The sequence below is a fragment of the Malania oleifera genome, chromosome 13, assembly GCF_029873635.1.
Source record: "Malania oleifera isolate guangnan ecotype guangnan chromosome 13, ASM2987363v1, whole genome shotgun sequence".
NCBI classification, from domain to species: domain Eukaryota; kingdom Viridiplantae; phylum Streptophyta; class Magnoliopsida; order Santalales; family Ximeniaceae; genus Malania; species Malania oleifera.
This window is the reverse complement of record NC_080429.1, coordinates 7395318-7418715: the sequence shown is the minus strand read 5'-3', so window position 1 is coordinate 7418715 and position 23398 is coordinate 7395318. Positions and strand designations below refer to the sequence as shown.

The 23398-nt window shown below is 37.1% G+C and overlaps 2 protein-coding genes across 2 annotated transcripts; one reads left to right on the top strand and one right to left on the bottom strand.

The window, feature by feature from the left end:
- The first annotated feature begins 1653 nt into the window (after positions 1-1653).
- Positions 1654-4414, top strand: LOC131145667 (receptor-like protein EIX2). The gene is made up of 2 exons (XM_058094868.1): positions 1654-2229; positions 2519-4414. The coding sequence occupies exons 1-2, from the start codon at positions 1654-1656 to the stop codon at positions 4412-4414; spliced, it is 2472 nt and encodes an 823-aa protein (XP_057950851.1).
- A 13270-nt stretch (positions 4415-17684) lies between these two features.
- On the bottom strand, positions 17685-21195 carry LOC131146304 (pentatricopeptide repeat-containing protein At5g52850, chloroplastic). The gene is made up of 2 exons (XM_058095821.1): positions 18026-21195; positions 17685-17938 (listed from the first exon to the last, which is right to left on the bottom strand). Exon 1 carries the CDS (start codon positions 21142-21144, stop codon positions 18490-18492), a length of 2655 nt encoding a protein of 884 aa, XP_057951804.1. The 5' UTR covers positions 21145-21195; the 3' UTR covers positions 17685-17938; positions 18026-18489.
- Between the last annotated feature and the right edge of the window lie 2203 nt (positions 21196-23398).

Below are 23398 nucleotides of genomic sequence, written 5' to 3'. Positions count from 1 at the left end.
CTTGTTTACATTAAAAAGACTCTAATATTCATTTGCAAGCTTTGGAAATATTGAAAGAAACTCATGGCTAATAGTTTCCTTTTGTTTTCCAAGTTTCAATTGAGTCTTGTGCAAATACTACAACTATTAACTCTTACTATGTGTTTAATTTTGAATTTGGATTTAGTATAAATTGTATTAAATTTTTTCTAAATCTATACAAATCTAAATTTCAAGCCTCAAAATCTGCGTTCTCAAACACTGGTCTGCTAGTGTGGATTTTAACCTCAATTTGAATTTATAATAATTTGAATAAAATGTAATATAAAATTGTATTCAAAATTTTTATCAAATACAACCTCCAAATTGCATGCAAGAGACAAGCAATTACATTTGCCCCAGAAGAAAGTCGAGCAACCCCTGCCAGTGGATCCACGAGATTTGACATCACTTCATAAATGCAGCTTGAAACAATCAGAGAAACCCCATAAAAGAGGACTCCTGTTGAAGTCAGTCCACGAGATTGAAATGAGTGCATCATTGAGAGAATAAGACGAGCAGCTAAGCATCACAGAGACTATTAAGAGCAACGTTGAGAATCCTGCGCCATCTTCACCAGGAGCAGCTATGGTCAAACTTGACATCTACAGAGATAGAGCAGAAATTGAAATGGAAAAGGGGCACTTAACTAATCAAGCTCATTAACTTCTGGATAATTGTAAAAACAAGTAGAAAATGGATAGGTTAGAAAAGGAACATATAATTGATTGGAGATACTCAAAAGTCATTCACCAAAGGCAAAGAGTGCTAACATGGTAAATACTAATGAGCTAAATGTACTTCTTGTGGGCATTTGGGTTGTGCCATTTGATTGAAGTGAACGCTCTTAAACAACAGTAGTTGATGTGGAAACTATGCCTCAAGAGGATGTGAAAAAAGAAGTGGCATCACTAATCTGTTTCCTTATCCTCCTTTCCTCCCTTTTTTTCTTGTACAAGAAATCTGAAAATCAAGCTGTCAATTTGGCAAGCCAAGAAAGGTAACTACAATTTCTGTCATTGCATAAACCAGACCGGCATCTTCTCCAAGTAATGGTTTTAGGTCCTCATGTCATGGAAAGAAAACTCAATGCCAAAAGTGGTTGTTGTTCTGAAATCTGAAGGGACATGTGTGATGTTGTCTAGTGCTTGACTCTTGAGGAAATGACCTGGGGTCTGATGTTACTTGACTACAAAACTAAATTTAATCCCCCAGCCTCTCAAACATGGCAAAAGCTGAACGCCACCATACATATATACCAAGCCTATATATATATTCACTAGTTTATTACAAACTTATCTCCTAAAATAGAATTTCTTGCATCTCTTCGTAATGGATTGATACCCAGCACTTTCTGCGGTGATTCCTTTGCTGTGGTTGGTGTCCTTAATGAACACGAAGTTCAGTTATTGCGATGCAAATCCAGTAAATGTGATCACTTGCAGAGGAGGAGAAAGAAGAGCCCTTTTGACCTTCAAATAAGGCCTCATAGATCCTTCAAACCGGCTCAGGTCTTGGACAGGTGAAAATTGTTGTCTGTGGGAAGGAGTAGGCTGTGACAACATAGCTGGGCATGTTGTCCTGCTTAATCTCAGCAATCCATATGATTCATCTACTGAGTCCACAGCGTATGAAATGTCTCGATTGGGTGGTAACATATGCAATTCTTTGCTGAAGTTGAAGCATCTTCACTACTTGGCCCTGGACTACAATTACTTTGGAGGAACGCAGATTCCAGATTTCATTGGCTCCCTCAACAATCTGGAATACCTTGGCCTGTCTGGTGCAGGATTTGGTGGTGTTATTCCTCCTCGGCCTGGAAATCTTTCAAAGCTACAGTATCTTGGTATTGGAGGCTATGGTTATTATTTAAGCATCAAGGATATTGAATGGATTTCTTGGCTTTCCTTCCTTCGATTTCTTTGCCTGACTGGAGTTGATCTCAGAATGACATCTAATTGGCTACAGGTGATGAATCAGCTCTCTTTTCTATCTGAGTTGCGTTTATCAGGTTGTGGTCTTTATAGCATTGAACCTCTTCCGTATGCCAACTTCTCACATCTCATTGTCCTTGACCTATCATCCAACTACTTTACTTCTCCAATACTCGACCTTTTTCTGAGTACCGTTCCGTCTCTTGTTGAACTTGATGCAAGTCGCAACCTTCTTAAAGCCATTCCCATTGCTCTAAGGAACATGAGTAGCCTTGTGGTTTTACAATATCACTAGCCTTGAATTCCTTAAACTTTCAGGCAACAATGTTGGAAGTACAGTTTTAAGCTTCATCCATAAGCTCACTTCACTCACAGAACTGCACATGACACTTGCTGGCTTTGAAGGGGAAATCCCAAGATCCTTGCGAAGTCTCTGCAACTTAAAAATTTTAGATTTGTCCCTCAACCAAGTCAATGGAGGCACATCTGAATTTTTAGGTGGTTATTCCGCACGCACTGGGTTAAAACTAGAGCAATTAATTTTGGGGAGTAATAAATTTTCATAGAATTTGCCCATTGAACAACTGAGGAAATGTAAAAGTTTATCCATTTTGGACATTCCCAATGACTCTATCTCGGGTCCAATTCCTGAGTCCATAGGAGAACTGTCGTCCCTGATATATTTGGACCTCTCCAGGAACCACCTAAATGGGACTCTTCCAGTAAGTCTTGGCAATCTTTCAAAACCTGTAGCATTAGGCATATCTTATAACTCCTTTGAGGGTGCTCTTTCTGAAGCCCATTTTGCAATTCTAGCATCACTGAAGGCCATTTTTGCCAGCTCAAACACGTTCACTTTGCAAAGGAACTCTGATTGGATCCCTCCATTTCAACTCACATTTATGAGAATGGGTGATTCCCATTTGGGACCTCAATTTCCCACGTGGCTTCAAATACAAAAGAACTTAACAAATCTGGAACTATACAATGCTGGAATCTGTGACCCCATTCCGTCTTGCTTTTCCAGCTTCTCCCAACTTTCACTTCCAGATCTCTCCCAGAACCATATCCATGGCAATTTTCCAACCCTATTTCAGAGCTTGCCCAAGCTTTCATATCTGGATCTCTCTCAAAAACAGTTCGATGGCAATTTGCCCCATCTGTCCTTTGGTGCGGTTTTCTATCATGCCTCCAACAACTTCACCGGCACGTTGCCTAGTATCTCTTTTCAAGTAAAGGCACTTGATCTTTCCAGAAATTCATTTAATGGGTCACTTGCTTCCATGCTATGCCAAGGGACACACAAGCCCAGCAAGTTGGACACGCTAGACCTTTCAAGAAATCTGCTTTCTGGAGAAATTCCCAGCTGTTGGGGGAACTGGAGGAATTTGACAGCCGTAAAACTGGGAGATAACAATCTAGCTGGAAACATACCCAGCTCCATTGGCTTTCTCAGTAAGCTTGGATTACTAGGCCTGCACAACAACAGATTCTCTGGCAGCTTACCACCATCTTTGCAAAATTGCAAGTATTTATTGTCTTCGGACATTAGTGGCAATGAATTTTCTGGAAGCATACCATTGTGGTTAGGAACTAGTTTTTCCAACCTCCTAGATCTTTTGCTTCATTCAAACAGGTTCAGTGGTTTAATTCCCTTTGAACTTTGTCACCTCAGTTTACTTCATGTCTTGGACCTTGCACATAAATATAATAATATCTCAGGGACTATTCCAAATTGCCTTGGTAACTTAAGTGGCATGATGGCAACCCAAACTAGAGCAGATCTCCATATTGTGTCTCCACATACTGTAGATCTTTCTTTGGAATTGGTGGTAAAAGATCAAAGGAATGAATATAACAAACTTCTCTTGGTGAAAACAATGGACCTTTCTGACAATAGTTTGTCTGGGGAGATCCCTGCAGAACTAATGAACCTTCATGGTTTTATTTCCCTGAACTTGTCCAGGAACAAACTCCAAGGAAAGATTCCAGAGAAGATTCATGCCATGAAATTGTTGGAGTCCCTTGATCTGTCACTGAACCAACTCTCAGGCCAAATTCCTCAGGGAGTGGCAGATTTGACATTTCTGAGTTGCTTGAATTTGTTTTACAACAACTTCTCAGGCCCAATTCCACTGGGCACCCAAATTCAAAGCTTTAGTTCACTCAGTTTCGTGGGTAACCACGAGCTCTGTGGACCTCCAGTCTCAAACAACTGCAGCACAGATGATGCATCTCCAAGTTTACCTCCAAAAGATGATGGGAATGAAGACGATGAGGATGATGAATGGGTTGATATGAAGTGGTTTTATATGGGCATACCATTTGGATCTGCTGTGGATTTTTGGGCAGTTTTGGGTTCTTTAGCATTGAACAAGGCTTGGAGGTATGCTTATTTTCTGTTCTTGGAGGGCCTCGAATACAAATTATTTGGGTGCACATTGTCTGAAAAGTTCATGTGATTGTCAAGCCATGTTTGGTAGCGTACTAAGTTTGATGTAGCTGTATTTTATCTATTTTTCAGGGCATTAATTTTGCTTACTTCGCATCACTTGCAGAAATATTAGCATAACTGAATAAAAGCAGATGGTGTCCTTAATTGTAAGCAATGGACAATGGGTATTATGGCTTGTTTGTTTTGCGGAATGGAACCGAGGAAAGAACATAATCAAGCTAGGACTGGAATCATTGGAATGGAATGAAATTACACATTTCATTCCAATGTTTGGTTCAAGTACGGAATCAAGAATGGTATGGAATGCCAATTCCAACTGTTTGTTACGAATAATAAAACCATGGAAGTAAAATTAAATTTATGTTAAATTTACAGTGTCTTTACGTACAAACAATATTCAACTCAACCCATTAATTTTGGTTAAAAAATCCCTGCCTATTTAATAAATTTACTCCCATATTCAACTCAACCTAATGATTTTAAGACACATTAAACTGCCAACTAAACCTAGAAATTTTGCCATGAATTATACTATAAAATTACTATTTTGCTCTTGGAACTTCTAAATGACAAATTTACCTTAAAATGTGAAAGATTATTGATTTGCCCCCAACAGTTTTTTTCCTTATTTACTAGTCAAAATTTAGTTAATATATCACCATGACCCAATTAATTTTATAGTGGCAAAGAACGACCACATGCACTTTAAAATCATTTCAATTTACTACTATTGAAGAAAAGTAATTATAAGAAAGATACTTGGATTACACTGTCCAAAAGTTCAAAATGTTGTGTAAATCAATGCTGAACAGAAACAAACAACCTCCCAATGCAACACTTAAAATTGAAACATACAAGAAACACTATCACACGGATTATAATGAAAGCAATAAAAGAATGACACGAAAAATTACGTGGTTCGGCAATGCCTACATCTACCGGAGCAAACAACAATGGATTTTTCATTATCTTATGACAAAAGACACTGAGTTACATCATACAACATGTATATATGACTTTCCTGGAGGTTTTCCCCCTGAAACCCAACCTATGTAACTTCCCAGTTCAAAATTCGAAAACCAGCGCTGAGTAACCGGGCCAAAACGTTGACAGTTTCAAACATACCGTCGACGGTTCAATACCGAGATCAAATACTCGATGTGACAGAACCAAAACAGTTGACTATTTCTTCATATCCTGACAAAACCACTGATGGTTTGCTCCTGCAAACCACAACTGCTGTTTTCTACCATATTTTCTCATTTGTACATGTATTCCACTCAACATATGAGCCACATATTACAAAACAAACCATCTGCATGATTACCCTTCTCAAAATATAGCATGAATGTAGGACTTCAATTTTCAGGATGACAATTAATCTCATCTACTAAGGTCTCCAATGCTATTCAATACATATAGCCACGATTTAAACAAAATAAATATGGAATGTAACAAAAGGAAATCCTCTAAAAACATAACTAGCAACAAACCAACATCATAGAAAGGTAAAGACACAAACTGCCCCAATTCAAGATAAAGAAAAAAAATTAAAAAAAACAATTCAAGGGCAACAGGTAAACCACAATTTAGCTGCATTAGGTCCGATCATGCCACAGATGAGAACCTGCATAGGCAAAAGAATAGAAATAATAGAACACAATGAATATATGATAAACTGAGAATTAGAGATTTAGAACTTCAAGCATTATATGATTTTTGAAACATGAGGAAATCATTATTTTAGGACTTACGCAGAGACATTCTATCCTTGCTTATTGCATATTAGACTGGAACATGCCTGTCATAATAAGTACAAGAAAAACTATCTACCATGCACCCTTTTTTAATAGATTAGGAAAAAGAAATCACTCCCATTGAAAAAATAACTTGAATTAGCTAGCTAGCAAAAGATAGTAATTAAAACATACAAACAAATGCCTAAACACAAAATGCAATAAAAATCCTCCATCTCATGGGCTAAAAAATTGGCATATTTAGAACAGGTGAAAGCACATTAGAGTAACCAATAGTGAATTAGTTTGATTTCTCCATATAAATGAAAAAGCATGCAAATGCAGTAGCAGGTTCAAGAAACAACAATGAAGCCATCAAGAGTACAAAACACATCCAAAGCAATTCGAAAAGATCCTTTGCGCATCATATAATCATTAATAAATTGCTACAAAGTCAAAGTAAGCATTTCTATGGATCTAAACAACAAAAATATACTTTAATAATTAATTTATTGATTTTTTCCCCCTTATTTTTAACTTCTTTCAGTCATTGCTTAACTTTTTAATTTTTTTGGTTAAAAGGGCGACACCTCCAAGCTTTATTAGAAAACCCCTCACTTATGGCGGAACAATACTGTTGTTCCAATCTTGAGACTTTGGGACAACAAAAGCAAACTCCAAGACCCTAAAACTAACTTAACCAACATAAACCAAACCAAAAAACCAAAGACCCGCAACCAAACAAAAAACACTAAGAACTAAACAACTATAAGTGGAAAACAAACAAAACTCCAAAAGATAACACAAAACATCATGAGCGCAAAGAAGGAAAACCCAACAAATCCAATCGAATCATTCCCCTAACTTGCTGAGGAAGATCATCCTGACAACTATATGATTGAGAAATACCAGATTCACCCTGTTTGGCAAAGAAATCTGCACTTTTATTCGCCTCCCTGTAAACATGTTTCACTTTGAACTGTATGCCTCTCAATGCTAGCATAAGCTCTTCCCACAATTCCCACAAGTTCCAAACCGAGCACTTCCCATAATTTATCCACTGAACCAACAAAGCAGAGTCACATGCAATCTCCACTTGATCAAATCTGAGATCTTTGCACAGATTAATCCCTAAAATAATCGCCTTCAATTCAGCCATGTTATTTATTCCATAACCTAATAATGAGGAAAAAATTGTTTTAAATAAACCTTTTTCATCTCTTATCATGCCTCCACCACCACAATTACCTGGATTACCTCTACAGCTCTCATCCACATTCAACTTAACCCAACCTATCCCAGGTTTACACCATCACTTGTTATGTGAATTGGAACAAAATATCAAATTTTCAAAAATTGTTAACACTACTTGTAAAGATACACGTTTTGACAGTATACATATCCAAAAGGCAGTGGCTGTTGATGCTACCACAATTTTCTCACCTACCCATGCCTCCAACACCCAGCATTTCAAGTAATGCAGCATGGTCAAACAAAACATAGCCCTTGCAGTAATTAATGAGGTCGAGATATTTATAATAGAAGAATCTAGAATTTGATTCATCAGCTAATGATTGGCCAATGGTCATCATGACTTAGAAAAAGTCTAGAATTAGCTGGAGTTTCCTTGTTTGCTATGAAGTCTCTAACATCATCACCCCAATGGATATTGGTGGCTTAATGAACCTGAACCTCCCCTATTTTTGTAAAATCTTCTCTTAGACTTTTTTTTGTTTTTTTTTCCAGATAAACTAATCAAGGACGTTTTTGTTTTGTCTTCTGTTTTTTGTGTTTTTTTTTTTTTTTTTTGTTCTTTAATTTAATTTTTAATTTTTTGTATTTGACTTACTGCAACTAAATCAAAGAGTGGGCGTTAGATCAATGGTAAGATTGCTCCTTTGTGACCAGTTGGTCATGGGTTCAAGTCTATGGAAAGTTGCAAACAACCTCTCTGCATAAAAAAGCAGGGGTAAGGCTGCATACATTGTGACGATCCTCCCCCTACACTCACAAAGCAAGGAGGCTTGTGGCCCAAAGACACCCTTTTGCAACTAATCAGATATACTTTCAAAAAATAACTGAGTGCTATCTGGCCTCCAAATCACATTAGAACCACTGGTTTTACAGTCTCCCATACAACCTCCAGAACCAGAAAATGAGTTGGAAAAATGGGAATAGAGGCCTAACATGCAGAACCACAAAACAAACACTGGTCTGAATGAAAATTTATATGCTTGTTAGAGGTTATATATGTCTTTTAGTATTATTATTAAGTGTGTTAGTTTGTTAATTAGTGAGTTAGTAAGGGTGCTATTGTCATTAGAATGTATTTAATTTGTATTATAAATAGAGGGAGAGACCTATCTTCAAGTTAGGTTATTCATTTTAATTAAATCTTAACATGGTATCAAAGCGTGATCCAACATACACCCTATTCTCCTCACCCATCGCCAGAAAACACCATTCCTGCAGCTGTCCTTCCCAGATCCACCTCCACCCCACATTATTTCACAAAACCAACCATACACCCAGAAACAGAACCTGCAAAAGCCTAACCCCAAAAAACCTCATCGCCGGAGGAGCTCCAACATGCCCCCACAGGCCAGCCAAATGCCGGCCATGCTGACCCCACACACCGGCAGGGGGCTGCATTTCCGACCACCTTTTTCTTTTTTATTTTTTCTTTTTTTTCCTCTGCCATTTTCTAATTCCTTCTCTAGACAATATTATCAAGCTGTTAGACCTATTTTTTGCTCAAAATTTCAACCTTTTTCGACTGTGCACCTGCGATACTTTTTTAATCTCTGTTCAAGATCAGTGAAGGCTTCTTTTTGAGTTCTTTGGAGCAGTGGCAGCATTCGTATGTTCAGTTGTGAGGCTGTGGCAGTGCTATATCTGTCAGTGAGTCGTTCACCACATCCATGGTTGTGTCGATGCTTCATATAGTTTGTGTTTGTCCTGATTAGTTTTGAATCTTTTTATTGTTCTTCTTGTTTGACATTGGTGTGGTTACTGATTTGTGAGTTTTGGAATGAAATCTATGAATCCGAAAAATTTGTTTCCTACATTGCTGCCACAAACAATGACTCAAAAGTTGGACGGAAAAATCTATGTTCAATGGTCTAAAGTTGTTCAGGTTTATTTAGTACAAACCTAACCACTTGCTCCAATCTAATCCCTCTAATGAGAAGAGAAAAAAGACACGTGAGTTCAAGAGGATGCCTTGATTGTTACCCTCTTATGGAACTCAATGGAGCCACAGATCGCACAGATGTGTATGCATCTAGACACATGCAAGGAGATTTGGGATTATGTCGATCTTCTATACTCTAGTAATATTACTTGTATGTATGATTTATCCCAAGAGTACTTTCAGTTACGACAAGGAGATAGAAATATTGTAGATTATTTTGGAGAGATGAAGCATATTCATGAGAAGCTTAACTTTGTGCAACCTATAATTGCCGACATGAGATGCAAAATCAGAGTGAGCAGATGACAATTCTTCATGTTCTAGGAAGCTTAAGACCCGAGTTTGAGGCTGTCCGGTCCCAAATACTTAGAAGTGCCAAGCTGCCATTATTTGCCAATGTTTATTCTCATGTCCTTCATGCGTCCTTTAGCATGCATTCTCCTGCTCTTGCATATAGCTCTAAGAGGATAGCCTTTGGTACACAGGTTGATTCTAGTTCTCTACCAAACAACCGCAAAAGTTATTGACGTGGTCTGAGTGGTCATAGTGGTAGAGATGAACGAGGTAGAGGTACTCCTCGCAAGTGCACTCATTGTGGACGAAGTAATCATACTATTAAGCAGCGTTGGGATCTTCATGGTAGACCTTCACGTGTTGCCAATGCAGCCACCACCAACTTCTCACCTTTGGGGCTGAGCAGGGGCAACATATTGTATCCATGTCAGAGGAAGAGTATTCCAAGTTCCAACAATATCAAGCATCACAACAAGTTTCTCTTCCAATTGCATCTATTGCCCAAACAGGTAATCCCACAGTATGTCTGTAGAGACCCAGATAATTTCCATAAATTAATAATAGGAGAAGGAAAGAAAAGGAATTAAAGTTGGAAAATTAACACAGGGTCTCGTCGATGAGAACACACGAGGGTCTCGTCGACGAGGGCGAGTCTTGTCGACGAGAAGATACCGAGAGGCTATATTCCAGTTTTGAATTTCGTCAACAAGTAGACATTCGTCGACGAACTTCCTTCTTGAGCTCGTCGACGAAGTGACGTGGCTCGTCGATGAAGGTCAGTGTATAAATAGCCTAAACTCGAGTTTTCTGCAGATTTTTCACACAAAAGCTCTCCTCTCTCTCTCTCTCATGTTCGTCTCTCCCACCTTCTCTCGAGGTTTTTGGGCCGGGTTCTTGCCGGTTCGACGATCCAAGGCCACCAAGACGCTCCTAGGAAAGTTCTCTTTAAGTCTTCCGGAGCGGATTGTTGGTGGGGCTAGTTTGAATTTCATCCCAATCTCAGAGTAAGACATTTTATTCAATATTTGCCTTTCCCACAGTTATAAGAAATGTAGTATACGAAGAAATACTAATGTTTGGTTCTGGGAAATGTTATTTTTAGGGTTTTGAGCGGGAAACCCTGCAAGTGTAAGGCCAAGGTACAGTAAGGCTTTCTCAGAAATTAGGTAAGGGAAATATGCTATGCTAGAGAGTTTTTAGTATGTATAACAAAAGATTATGTATATTTGCAAGCATGTTGATCGGTTATTTTTCCAGAATATCATGAGTATTGTTATTTCAGTGAAATTACATAAATGAAGCATAAGATTTTAATTACACAGTTGTGTGGCTTGAGTTTATAATAGTTTAATATGTTGATTATGAAATTTTACAAATATCCAGTTATACAGTGTATTAGTAGAAAGTAAGATTTACAGCATTTTTCAGAACAACATGATTTCTAAACCATAACACTCAGATAGATATTACAGATATTTCAGATAGATATTACAGATATTACAGACAGATATTACAGATATTTTAGATGTTACAGCTCAGCTTTATAGTGTTATGGTTGTTTTGAAATCATGTTAAAACAGCAAGATAAATATATATTTATATATATACAGTATTACACAGTATCAGATCCCTGTGGATATTACAAACAGAGATATACAGCAGAGCACGGTACCGTTGCTATTACAGATAGAGTGCAACCACATTACTCAAATAGTATGTGGATTCCGTCTAACCGTGTCAGGAGAGATTGCAGTCTCCCCAACAAGATGGGTTGAGGTGGCCGGTTAGACGAGATAGATTTGGAGATTGCCCAGAGAGATTGCAGTGGGCCAAATTGGCAGATGTTAGATACAAATTGACTTGCCTGGTAGGCCAACCAGAGTAAGTCCAGCCTACGGGCCGCACAATCCTGTCATGAGGGGTTATATCATGACCTACAGATCCCGAGGTATAGCAGAAGTTCCTATGTATATATAGATATATCATACAGCAGCAGATTATTTTATCATATTAGCAGTATGTACAGATAGTAAACTTAGATACACAGTTATATTTTAAACTACATTACATGTGTTTTGTACAGTATATCAGCTTACTCATTGTACAATATTAGTATTATTTCAGTATATTAAATATGCAACTCAGCCACCACACACTAGTGATAGCATATTTCCTCTTACTGAGCGTTGTGTCACCCCAGTGACTTACTATTATTCAAGAGATACAGTTAGGTGAGCAAATCAGACTCGCGGGTAGAGGTTGTCTTGTGCTGCCCTTGCTGGAAGGGTAGGTGTATTTTTGGTGCTAGTGAGTTGGGGTAGATCCTAGGTTTTTTGATGTTGTCATTGGGTATTTTGTGTTGCAAATATACTTTAGAATATTATAGCTTTCTGGTATTGTATATACGACAGTTTATAGTTTCTTGTACACTGCTGCTTAGGTGTGTATGACATACAAAGTTTCCTCAGTGCTCCTTTGAGCCTGAGATATTTTCAATAGTATCTCAGACAAATGGCATTTATGTTATATATATATATATGGAAAAATAAATGCTATATAAGTAGCAGGTCCTTACAATGTCTATCATTTAGTACTTCTCATCCTAGTCCTTGGGTCATAGACTCCACTGCCATTGATCATATCACAGGTATACCCAGCTTCTTCTTCACTCTTCAATATTCTACAAATTTACCTTGTGTCACTCTTGCTGATGTATCCACCATTGCAGTCAAGGGAAATGGGATTGTAAATTCCACTTCTTCTATTTCTCTTCCTTTGGTTTCATATATTCCCAAATTTCCTTTCAATCTTATGTCCATTAGCAAAATTACTAAATCCATGAATTCATAAGTGACATTCTTCCCTGATTTTGTGGTTATTTAGGATTTGTAGAGGAGTAAGATGATTGGCGGAGGGCATGAAGTTGGACTCTATATCACTTTGAGACGCTATCTCCTTCTACCACCTGCACTACTGCTGCCCCACCTTTCCAAATTCATTCTTGCGTTGGTCATCCTTCATTGGAAAAGTTAAAATGTCATGTTCCTAGTTTGAGTTTTGTGACTAGTCTCGATTGTGAGTCTTGTCAGTTGGGAAAGCACCATCGTGTTAATTTTGCTTTCCGAGTTAACAAACAGCCTGCAAGCCCTTTTATGTAAGTTCATTCTAATGTTCGGGGTCCTAGTAGGATTGTGTCGAAGTTGGGTTTCTGGTACTTTTTAACATTTGTGGATGACTTGGTTATATTTAATAAAAGATTGTTTTAAGTTATTTCATGTATTTTGTATCTTTTGTTCTGAAATAAAGACTCAATTTGGTTTGCCAATTTGAATACTTCAAAGAGATAATGCTAAAGAGTATTTCAATGCACAACTCACTACTTACATGACTCACTTTGGTATTGCTACCAATCATCTTGTGCCCACATTCCTCAACAAAATGGAGCTACAAAATGGAAAAATAGACATCTTGAAATCACTCGCACATTAATTTATCAAATGCATGTACCTAAAGTGTTTTGGAGTGTTGTTGTACTTACTGCTTGTAATCTGATTAACAGAATGCCATCCTCTGTTCTCAGTGGTAAAATTCCCTACTCCATCCTCTTTCCTAATTCACCTTTATTCTCTCCCTCGTATATTTTGGTGTGTGTCCTTTGTTCATCAACTAACTCGTTGGGTGGATAAGTTGGATTCTTGTGCTATAAAATGCGTCTTTCTGGGTTACTCATATACTCAAAACAGATATCGTTGTTATAATCCTGTGCTCCATCTCTTCTTTGTTTCTGTTGATGTTACCTTCTTTGAGTCTACACCTTACTATACCTAGTCAGTGAGTGCTTCTAAGCTCAATGAGTTTCTTCCTCTAACTAATCTTCCAGATTCTACTTTGTTTTCCTTGCTCAACCAACCATCTAAGTCTCCATGTAGTTTGAGTCCTTCTCATCATCTTGATCATCCTGATTTGCAGGTGTATTCACGATTGTAGCTCCAAGGCTTCTACTACCACACCTTTGATTTCCTTGTCTAATGATCATACTCCCTATGATGTTGATCCTCCTATTGTTGTTCGGAAAGGTAAACGTACATGTACTCAACATCCCATTTCCAACCATGTTTGTTATGACTCCTTATCACCCTCCTATTATTGTTTTGTTACCGCTCTATCATCAACTACCCTTCCTAAATCTGTTTCGAAAGCCTTCGCCCATTCTGAGTGGAGGGATGCTATGGTTGAAGAGATGAATGCTTTACATCACAATGGTACCTAGAACTTGGTACCTCTTCCGCTTGACAAGTGTATGGACTAGTTGGTTGTCACTGAGTTTACATTGTGAAAGTCAACCCTAAAGGTTTTGTGGCTTGTCTAAAGCCCATATTGTTGCTAAGGGATACATTCAAGTATATGGTCTAGATTATTCTGATACTTTTTCTCTGATTGCCAAACTTACTTCAGTATGTCTATTCATCTCTCCTTGGCTACTACTTGTCACCGCCCTATACATCCATTAGATGTGAAAAATGCCTTCTTGCATGGCATCCTAGAGGAGGAGGTTTATACGGAGCAACGACCTGGGTTTGTTTCTCAAGGGGAGTTAGGCTTAGTGTGTCAGCTCAAGAAGGCTCTATATGGTTTAAAACAATCTCTCAAAACATGGTTTGGTGGTTTCAGTGCTATAATACTTGAGTTTGGACTTCGATGGTGTGTTGTGGATCATTTCATGTTTTATTGTCATACTTCATTAGGTAGGATCCTTCTTGTTTTTTTGATCCTAAAGGTAAATGTATTGATCAAAGTGTATATTTACAACTACACTGGGCATTCCTAGGCATAGGGGCCAATAAAACCCCATCCCAAATGCATGGCATTACATCAAAAATGAATTTACATCATAGCAAAATTCTACAATCAAATACTACAAACTACTAATCCAAAATGCCCAATTACATAGAAATTTACATAGAATGTATTCCAAGTTTATCAAAAACCACTCCGAAGGTGTGTCTCTATATTACCCCAATCAGCTCCTCTGGAGTAATGGATTTGTCTTCAAACCTCTTTCTGTTCCTAAAGTTCCAGAGGAAGTGCACAGTTGTAGCCAACACAATTTTTCTCCCAATCGGCTTTACTCCATTTCCTTTTGCTTCCTTGTGTAGCCATTTTACAGCCGCTTTAAGGACGTTATAGTCCTTGATATATCTAGCCAACTCCTGATATAATCCCATACCCGAGAGGAGTATTTGCATTTGAAAAATATATGATCAATTTTCTCATCCATCTCCTTACAGAATACACATTTTAGGTCACCCTCAAACCCAACTAAGTTACCACATGTGGGGAGTTTACCTTTAATACCGAGCCACAAGGTGAAGGCATGTTTGGGTGTGCTCCCACTCTTCCATACCACACTATACCAGGGCACCTTATTTGCTTTGTGTCTCCAGAATTTATAGCGCTGTGCAGAGCTTTTGTGTTCTAGTTCCCACCCTTCTACCGGCCTTTCCGCTGTATCAGGTTGATTGCCACATTTCATCAAAATCTAGTTCTTGATAATTATCATTTTCTTAAACAGTGGAGAATCTTCATGCTTAGAAGAAGATTCCCACAAATTAGCACCTTTCAAGTACACATGATGAACCCATCTGGACCATAGGGAGTCCTTTTTCGCTTGAACATTCCACAAAGTTTTTGTAAGAAGTGTCATGTTCCAAGCTTTTAGATCAAGGAACCCTAGGCCCCCTTCATCTTTTGGTAAGCATACCTCCTTCCATGCCACTAGTGGCTTGCTTCTACCACCCCAAAGGAAAGCTCTGCACAGCTTTACAATGTGTTCTAGAACATTATTTGGAATGGGGAATATCGCAAGCCAAAAACATTCTATTCCCTGAATTACGGAATTAATAATCTCCAGTTTACCTGCATATGATAAAGTATTCCCAGGCCAACCTTTAGACAAGTGATGATATTGTTATTACAGGTGATGGTGACAAAGGCTTTCAAAATCTCAATCTTTTTCTAAAGACTACGTTTAAGACGAAAGATTTGAGACCGTTAAAATGCTTCTTGGGTATAGAAGTATCTAGATCTCGTATGGGAATTATTTTGTCACAAAGGAAGTATGTTCTTGATCTGTTGAATGAAATTGGATTGTTGGGATCTAAACCGGTTGATACACACATGGATCCTAACAACAATTTAGTGTCGGATGAGGGTGATTTGCTACCTAATCCTGGACAATACCGGAGACTTGTTGGAAATTTGAATTATCTCATAGTCACTCAGCTGGATATATCTTTTGCAACAAGTGTTGTGAGTCAATTTCTAGATTCTACGAGAATAACTCAATAGTACGCAGTAATTCACATCTTGAGATATCTCAAAGGTAAACCCCGGAGAGGTATTTTATATCATGATCAAGGTCACACTTATATCCATGGATGTATAGATGCAGATTGGGCTGGGTTGCCTTCCGATGGGAGATCCGCAAACGGTTACTATATCTTAGTTGGCAGTAATTTAGTTTCTTGGAAGAGTAAGAAAAATACTATGGTGGCAAGGTCAAGTGCTGAATCAGAATATAAAATTGTGACTCACACTGCCTGTGAACTTGTCTAGTTGAAGAACATGTTAGAAGAATTGGGTATTTCTCATTCTCAGCCTATGCAGTGCAGCGGTTGATGTGTGACAATCAAGCTGCTCTTCATATTGCCTCCAACCCGGTCTTTCATGAGCGAACGAAGCACATTGAAGTTGATTGCCACTTTGTTCAGGAAAAACTTGTACAGAAGCTCATTACAACCACTTATGTGAAGTCGGATATGCAGCTTGCTGATTTGTTTATTAAAGAGTTGGGGGGTGCTTGTGTTAAATTCATTTGTAACAAGCTAGGAGCATATGACATTTTTGCTCCTACTTGAGGGGGAGTGTTAGAGGTTATTTATGTCTTTTAGTACTATTATTATTAAGTGCGTCAGTAGGTTAATTAGTGAGAGTTAGTAAGGGCATTATTGTCATTAGAATGTATTTAATTTTTATTATAAATAGAGAAAGAGACCTGTCTTCAAGTTAGGTCATTCATTTTAATCAAATCTTAACAATGCTGAACTAACATCTCCCTGGCATCTGTTATGGCAACCTGAAGAGAATCCAGTTCTCTCTGGCTCATTTTTAAACTATAGCAAGCAATAATGGGATTTTCTGGGAAAGAAATTGTTTATTTGAATTATTCATAAGAAGTATAAATACACATTAAAATATAGACATGCCTGAAAATTCAGGGAAAGATAAACTTACTGAACTTACTGATTTTGATACAGATACATAGATATAATCTTCGCAGTTTGTTTCTAGTAAAATCATGGTTTACTCTGGGAATAAGAAAGTTGATAAGAAAAAGCATTTTATTCATCTCCTAATCCTGGCACTTCATAAGGGGCTTAGTTGGAAGAAATTGTGCAGCAGATGTCTCTCAATATTCCAGAAAAGGCCACGTAAACTGCACATACAGGACTCCCTTGCATCATAAGGTAAAACTATTCTAGCATCACTCATCTCACTAGCCCTTAAGCAGGCATGCCATTTACTTGTTTCTTCTTATATTTGGAACATATGAATCATGTAGCTCTTCAAAAGATCAAAAATAAGTAAGCAACAGTATAAGTAGCTCCTCTCTTCCACACTTTGGTTACTTGTTAGGGTATCCATGGATATGCTAAGAACTACAGAACATTTTGCCATGCTTTCAGTTATTTTTAGCTTTGGCAGTAAAATTGTATGCAACATTGCATACAGTAGCAGCTGGATAGTAGAGAAAATCCAACTGAACAATTTTTCAATTTGGCTATCCAATGTAAACCTTGTCGCACAAACACAACCCTACCATAAGTTGCCAGAAAAGGTTGAATGAAGAAATTAAATTTGTTGAAAATTGAATTAGATGGTGTCATCTTCCCTTCAGCAACACTCATAACTGATGGAGTATTTTCAGAGAATCTTCTCCACACCTCGCAACTGACTTTAAACCTCTGTTTATCCAAGGGATCTACATTACTGACGAGGAAAATAATCGGTTTTGTCAATAATTTCATGGTCAAACAGACCTGTTTAAAGGCCTTACACAATCAATTATTCATGCACAATGCATTCTAATATGCTTCATAGGACCATACGAACACTGGAATCAGAGCATTGGAACCACTGAACCATCAAATATTTCATGGCACTCAGAAGAGCATTCTTTACATACATCATGCCTGAATACAACAATGACATTCCTGGACTTGCAGGCTATACAAAAATTCATGTATAACTGCACCACAGGTAGGGAAATGGTGTCAGAATTATCAATCGTCTTCTTCAAAATTCCACATAAAGAGTGTAAGAAAAAATATTTTACATTGCATTGTTGAATAGGGTCCTCTTAACGTGCAGGCCGCAATCTCTAATGCATAATGCACTACTAGTAACAATCCTTGCTCACACCATCGACAATCTTTCTCATGATTCCAACAACTCCACCAGCCATGCCACAAAAGACATCATTCTGATTTATGTTGACTAACGAGCTTAGGTTTTTTTCATCTCCTCTAATATTCCAAATAATTTATCCACGCTGCACTTGCAGAAGAAACCACCTGTATCACACCAGAGTTGTAGCAGAATAGAAGAATGGATCTGGGGTACAGCTGGCCCTCACAAAAACAGCTTGCTGTCATATCAACATCTACGTATGTTTACAGAAGTCAACCACCAAAATGCCAAAATGGTGTAATCATCCACTTAAAAATCTCATCTGGCACATCACATAATAGCATAATCAAATACAACAAATCCATGAAAAGTTTCCTCCTCTGTGATGCACTACCAATAGCCTCTGCATGAGCATGCTCCCTTCTTGAAGGAATGGAAGCGGTTCCCATCCCTCACAATTATTTCTCTATCAACAAGCTGAGTAATAATCATTATAAATTTATGACAATCTCTACAAATGCGTATGTTCTTAAATATGCGTATCGGAGCCACTGTCGGCATATTGAGAAGGCCAAATGCAACAGCCAGCTTCTCACTGTGATAAGATGTATCTCCATTTTCTTGATACATATACCCTCGAGTCTTTAACTCAGCTATTAAAGATTCTATCTTTCCATGAATCTCATTTATCTGCGGATGCAACCTATCTCCTGCCATGAAGGAATGGATCTGGTTCCTTATCTCCACCCAGCTCTGGCCAGGGTTCTTCCTCAATCCTTTTTCCCTCATCATCTGGCGAGTTTTATCACCTAAATCAGACTGGCCATGATCGTCATACATGTTTGCTAGCAGCACATATAATGCTGGATCAAAAGGGTCAAGCTGTATACCTTTCCTTGCCATGTCTTCTCCAAGAGGTATGTTTCCATGTAATTTGCAGGCATTCAGTAAGGTTTTGTAGATCAAGGCATCTGGCCTAAAAGGCATGGTTTCTATCACATTCAAGGCCTCCTCTAGCCTGCCAGCTCGGCCAAGAAGGTCAACTAAACAAACATAGTGATCCAACTGTGGTACTATATTGTCTGTTTCTCTCATATTTCGGAAATAGTCAAAACCCAAATCAACCAAACCTCCATGACTACAAGTGAAAAGCACTAACAAGAATGTAATAGAATCTGGTTCGACTCCTGCTAACCTCATATCTTCGAAGGCAGAGAGAGCAAGAGAGATATGCCCATTTGATGCCAATCCATGTATCAAACCATTCCATGAGACAACATCTGGCTTAGTTATTTCCCTAAAAGCTTTATGCACATCATTTATGCATCCACACTTCCCATACAAGTCAACTAAGGCATTTGAGACTGAAATCCAGCTGCCTAGGCCAGATTTCACAGAGTAACAGTGGAGCTGCTTCCCTGTTTCCATCGTGGTTAGGCCAGCAGATGTGGATAGGAAGCTTGCTAGACTAAATTCATCTATCTTAACATTATCATTAAACATATGGGTGATCACGCTTAAAGCCATTTCATGAAAACCTGTCTCATTAAGTCTTGTAGCTAAGCTTGTGTATGTAACAGCATCTCTCTGATTCATCATACTAATTACATGCCAGGCATCATCTACCACCCCTAATCCAGCATAAACGTCTACTAGAGCATTCTCAACCACTATATCGCAGTTTGGATTAGTTTTAATTATATATCCATGAAGCTTCCTTGTTTGACTTAGAGATTTTATTGTACTGCATGCCCAAAGGACTCCACAGAGAGTAAAAGAATTTGGTTCCACCCCCAGGGCTCTCATCTCCATAAATGAATGAAAAGATTGCTGTTCAAGACCATGTTCCACAAAAGCAGAAATCAAAGATGTCCAAGAGATGACATTTGGTGAAATTATCCCTCTAAACACTTTGAAAGCACCTTCTATAATGTGGGAACATCTTGCATACATATCGATCAGAGCATTGCCAACAGAAACATCACCCTCGAAGCCAACCATGATAACCCGTGAGTGGAACTGTTCCCCCAATTCCAATGCGAGAATGGATGAGCAAGCATTCAGGATTCCAGAGAAGGTATAGTTATTAGGCTTTATTCCAGACACTTCCATCTCATGAAATGCAGAAATAGCCTCCCTGAACTTCAAGTCTTGAGCAAAACCTGAAATAATAGTGGTCCATAACAATACATCATATTCCAGTGTCTGGTTTGAAACTGTAATAGCATCCTCCATCCTTCCGCATTTTACATACATGTCAACAAGGGTTGTCTTCAAAACCAAATTGAGCTTAATTCCCCATATTATCAGAAGAGCATGGACTAATTTCCCATAATCTAAGCCGAGAAAACTAGATGAAGCTAAAAATTTCACAAAAGTAAACTCATTTGGAGCAACCCCAGCTTCAACCATATGGGGATACAGTTGCAAAGCCTGATTCCATCTCTGAGCATGGACAAGTGAAGAAACCATTGCTGTCCATGAAACAGTGTCGTGATTATTCATGTACTCAAATACTTTACCAGCTTGTTCAGTTTGATTACAATTGGTGTACAAATCAATCAGAGTGCTGCCCAAAATCGGATTTGACTCAAACCCATGTTTTATCACATAGGCCTGAATACGAGTACCCTGTTCAAGTTCCCACAGAGAACAACATGACCGTAAGGCACTGGAAAGAGTGAACTCATTGGGGTATTCACCAGAAACTGTCATCAAATCAAACAATTTAAGGGCCTCCTCGGGGTCTCCGTTTTTGTTGTATGCGGATAAGATCCCCGTCCAGGACACCACATCCCTGTGAGGCATTTCATCAAACAGCTGGCGTGCCTGTCCCACTCCAGAACATTTCGCGTAAAGCGACAACAGATTGTTGTTTAGATACACCTGGTCTTGAAGACCCAGTTTGATTATTGGGCTGTGAACACAAACACCCTCTTTCAAAGAATGTGATTTGCAGAAGGAGAGAACCTCCAAGCAGGCTTGTTTGAAGTTGAACAAACCCAATTCGTTTCTGTTGGAGATTTTGGGCAGTGTCTTCCACATTGTTCCTCCTCCATGAACTGAACTAGTGTCGAATAAACACTGGCGTCGTGATGTTGCTCATGACTCTTCTTTACTCTTCAAGTGAACCTCGTCAGAGAAATCATCCATCGTACTTCGCGTTTTACCTGCAGAAAATAAAATTAATTTTACGCGCGAAACGTTGATCGTTGAAAAAATTCAAACGACGTCATTTTATCAGGCAATTTTATATTTTTATTGTTTTTTCGCCTCACGGAATTATAAAAATAAAAACATTTGATTTGTTCTTATTATTGAATGACCACATATGCCTAAGATTTTCAGATTTTAAATAATTACAAAACTATTGATTATTCAAGATATTTAACTTTTTAATTTTTTAATCACATCATAATGTATATTAGTAAAATATTATTATTAATTATAAACTTTGCACCATAAGAAAATATATTGTAAACTTAGTTATTCTATTTTAAAAGCTAATTATTTAATTTAATTCGACTAATTAATATTTAAATAAATTACTAAAAATATGTTTTTATCCACTGTCAACTAATAATATATTCCTCAAAATAAATATGACTTTGACTAAAGAATAAAAAATTAAATTTACTAATTTAGAGCATTTTTTTAAAAAAAATGTAAATTAATCTATGAGTCTACTTACTCATATAATGATTGTGTCTTATTTTTTGAAAATAATCTTATAAATACATATTTAAACTAAAAAAATATTATTTATTTATTTAATCATATAAATTTATTTTAATTAGTTTTATTATTTTTTATATTTTTAATTCAAGGTTTCAACAAATTATCGTTGTATTTTTATTTTCTTCAAAGTTTTTCATCTAAATCTTGAAAATTTGAAAGTAAAGTGACACTTTTGAAATTATATAAAAGGTTGAAACTAAATATGACAAGTACTTTATGCAATTAAAAATACGACTAAGAGTTTGGTTGATAGACAATGCTCTTTTTTATAAGGTTTGCAAAAATATATAGTCTATTGATAACATTTTGTGGATTTCTTTTAGGTATTGTTTGGAGTGTGAATTAGAGTTTGGCTTTAAATTTGTGTGGTTTTGGAATAAAATTAATAAAATTTGGTATTATAATTTATCCAAATATCTACAAATTCAAATTGAAGGTGTTAATTTTATGCTTTCAGATGCGATATTAATATTTGGTATTTTCAACACAATACTTTTTCCTAAAACTACAAAGAAGTGCATGTCTATTTGTCAAATCGGATGCTTATGAAAGTATTAAAATCTCATACAAAATTCACATCTTTTTGCCAAAACCTCAGGCCTCGGAGAGATTAATATATTTTACCCTAAAAGTCTTTATTTATTATTTATTTTTAAATAGTTGAAAAATGATAAAAGAATTCACTTTAGAGCTTATTGATGGCCAAAAATCAAAATGAACCTCTTATTCTTGTAAGTTAATATAATTTATTTTGAATTATTTTGTCTTCCACCAACTTTAATTGCTAGGATGTCTCTTAAGAAATTTGATGTTCCTAATTCTAACTGTAATATATAGAGTTTTTGGCCATCATAAGAAAAAAAAAAATACTTTTAATGTTTGGTCTGGGAGACACAGCGAGAGAGAAAATAAAATATAAGGTGAATCAATAAAATTTTGATTTGCGCATAATTCTATAAATAATATTTTGAAAATTATATCATAACAATTTTTTTTAATAATACTTAACATAAAGTGAAAAATATAATTAAAACTAAATTTACTTCTTACTTCTTAACCTCTTTTTCACCAAACAAAATCTTTAAACAGAATTTGGCTGGTGATATCCTTAGCAATTGATTATCCCACATCAGTTGTTGTAAGGCTTGATGGTTAGTTATTAATTGTAAAAAAAAGTTTAATCTCATGAGCTAACGTTTGGAATTGAGAAGATCTTAAACTACCCATCAGTGGTATCAGAGACATAGTTCAACATTCTCTCTCTTGCCGGATTTGTGCTGCCGCTGCTATTCTTCTAATAAGAACATAACAAATCAGCTGGGCAGGTGAAAAGCTCTCACCGACTATTAACCCGCCATCAAGGGAGCCACAAAAAAACTTTAGTGGCGAAAACCCAAGTATGGATGTTTGTGCATTTATGCCTTGGGAAAACATGAGATGACACATGTATTTCTATATATATATATATATATATATATATATATATATATATATATATATATATATATGAAACTTATTCAATAACAACTCTTTTTAGAATTAATGGTTTTGCCTTTGATGA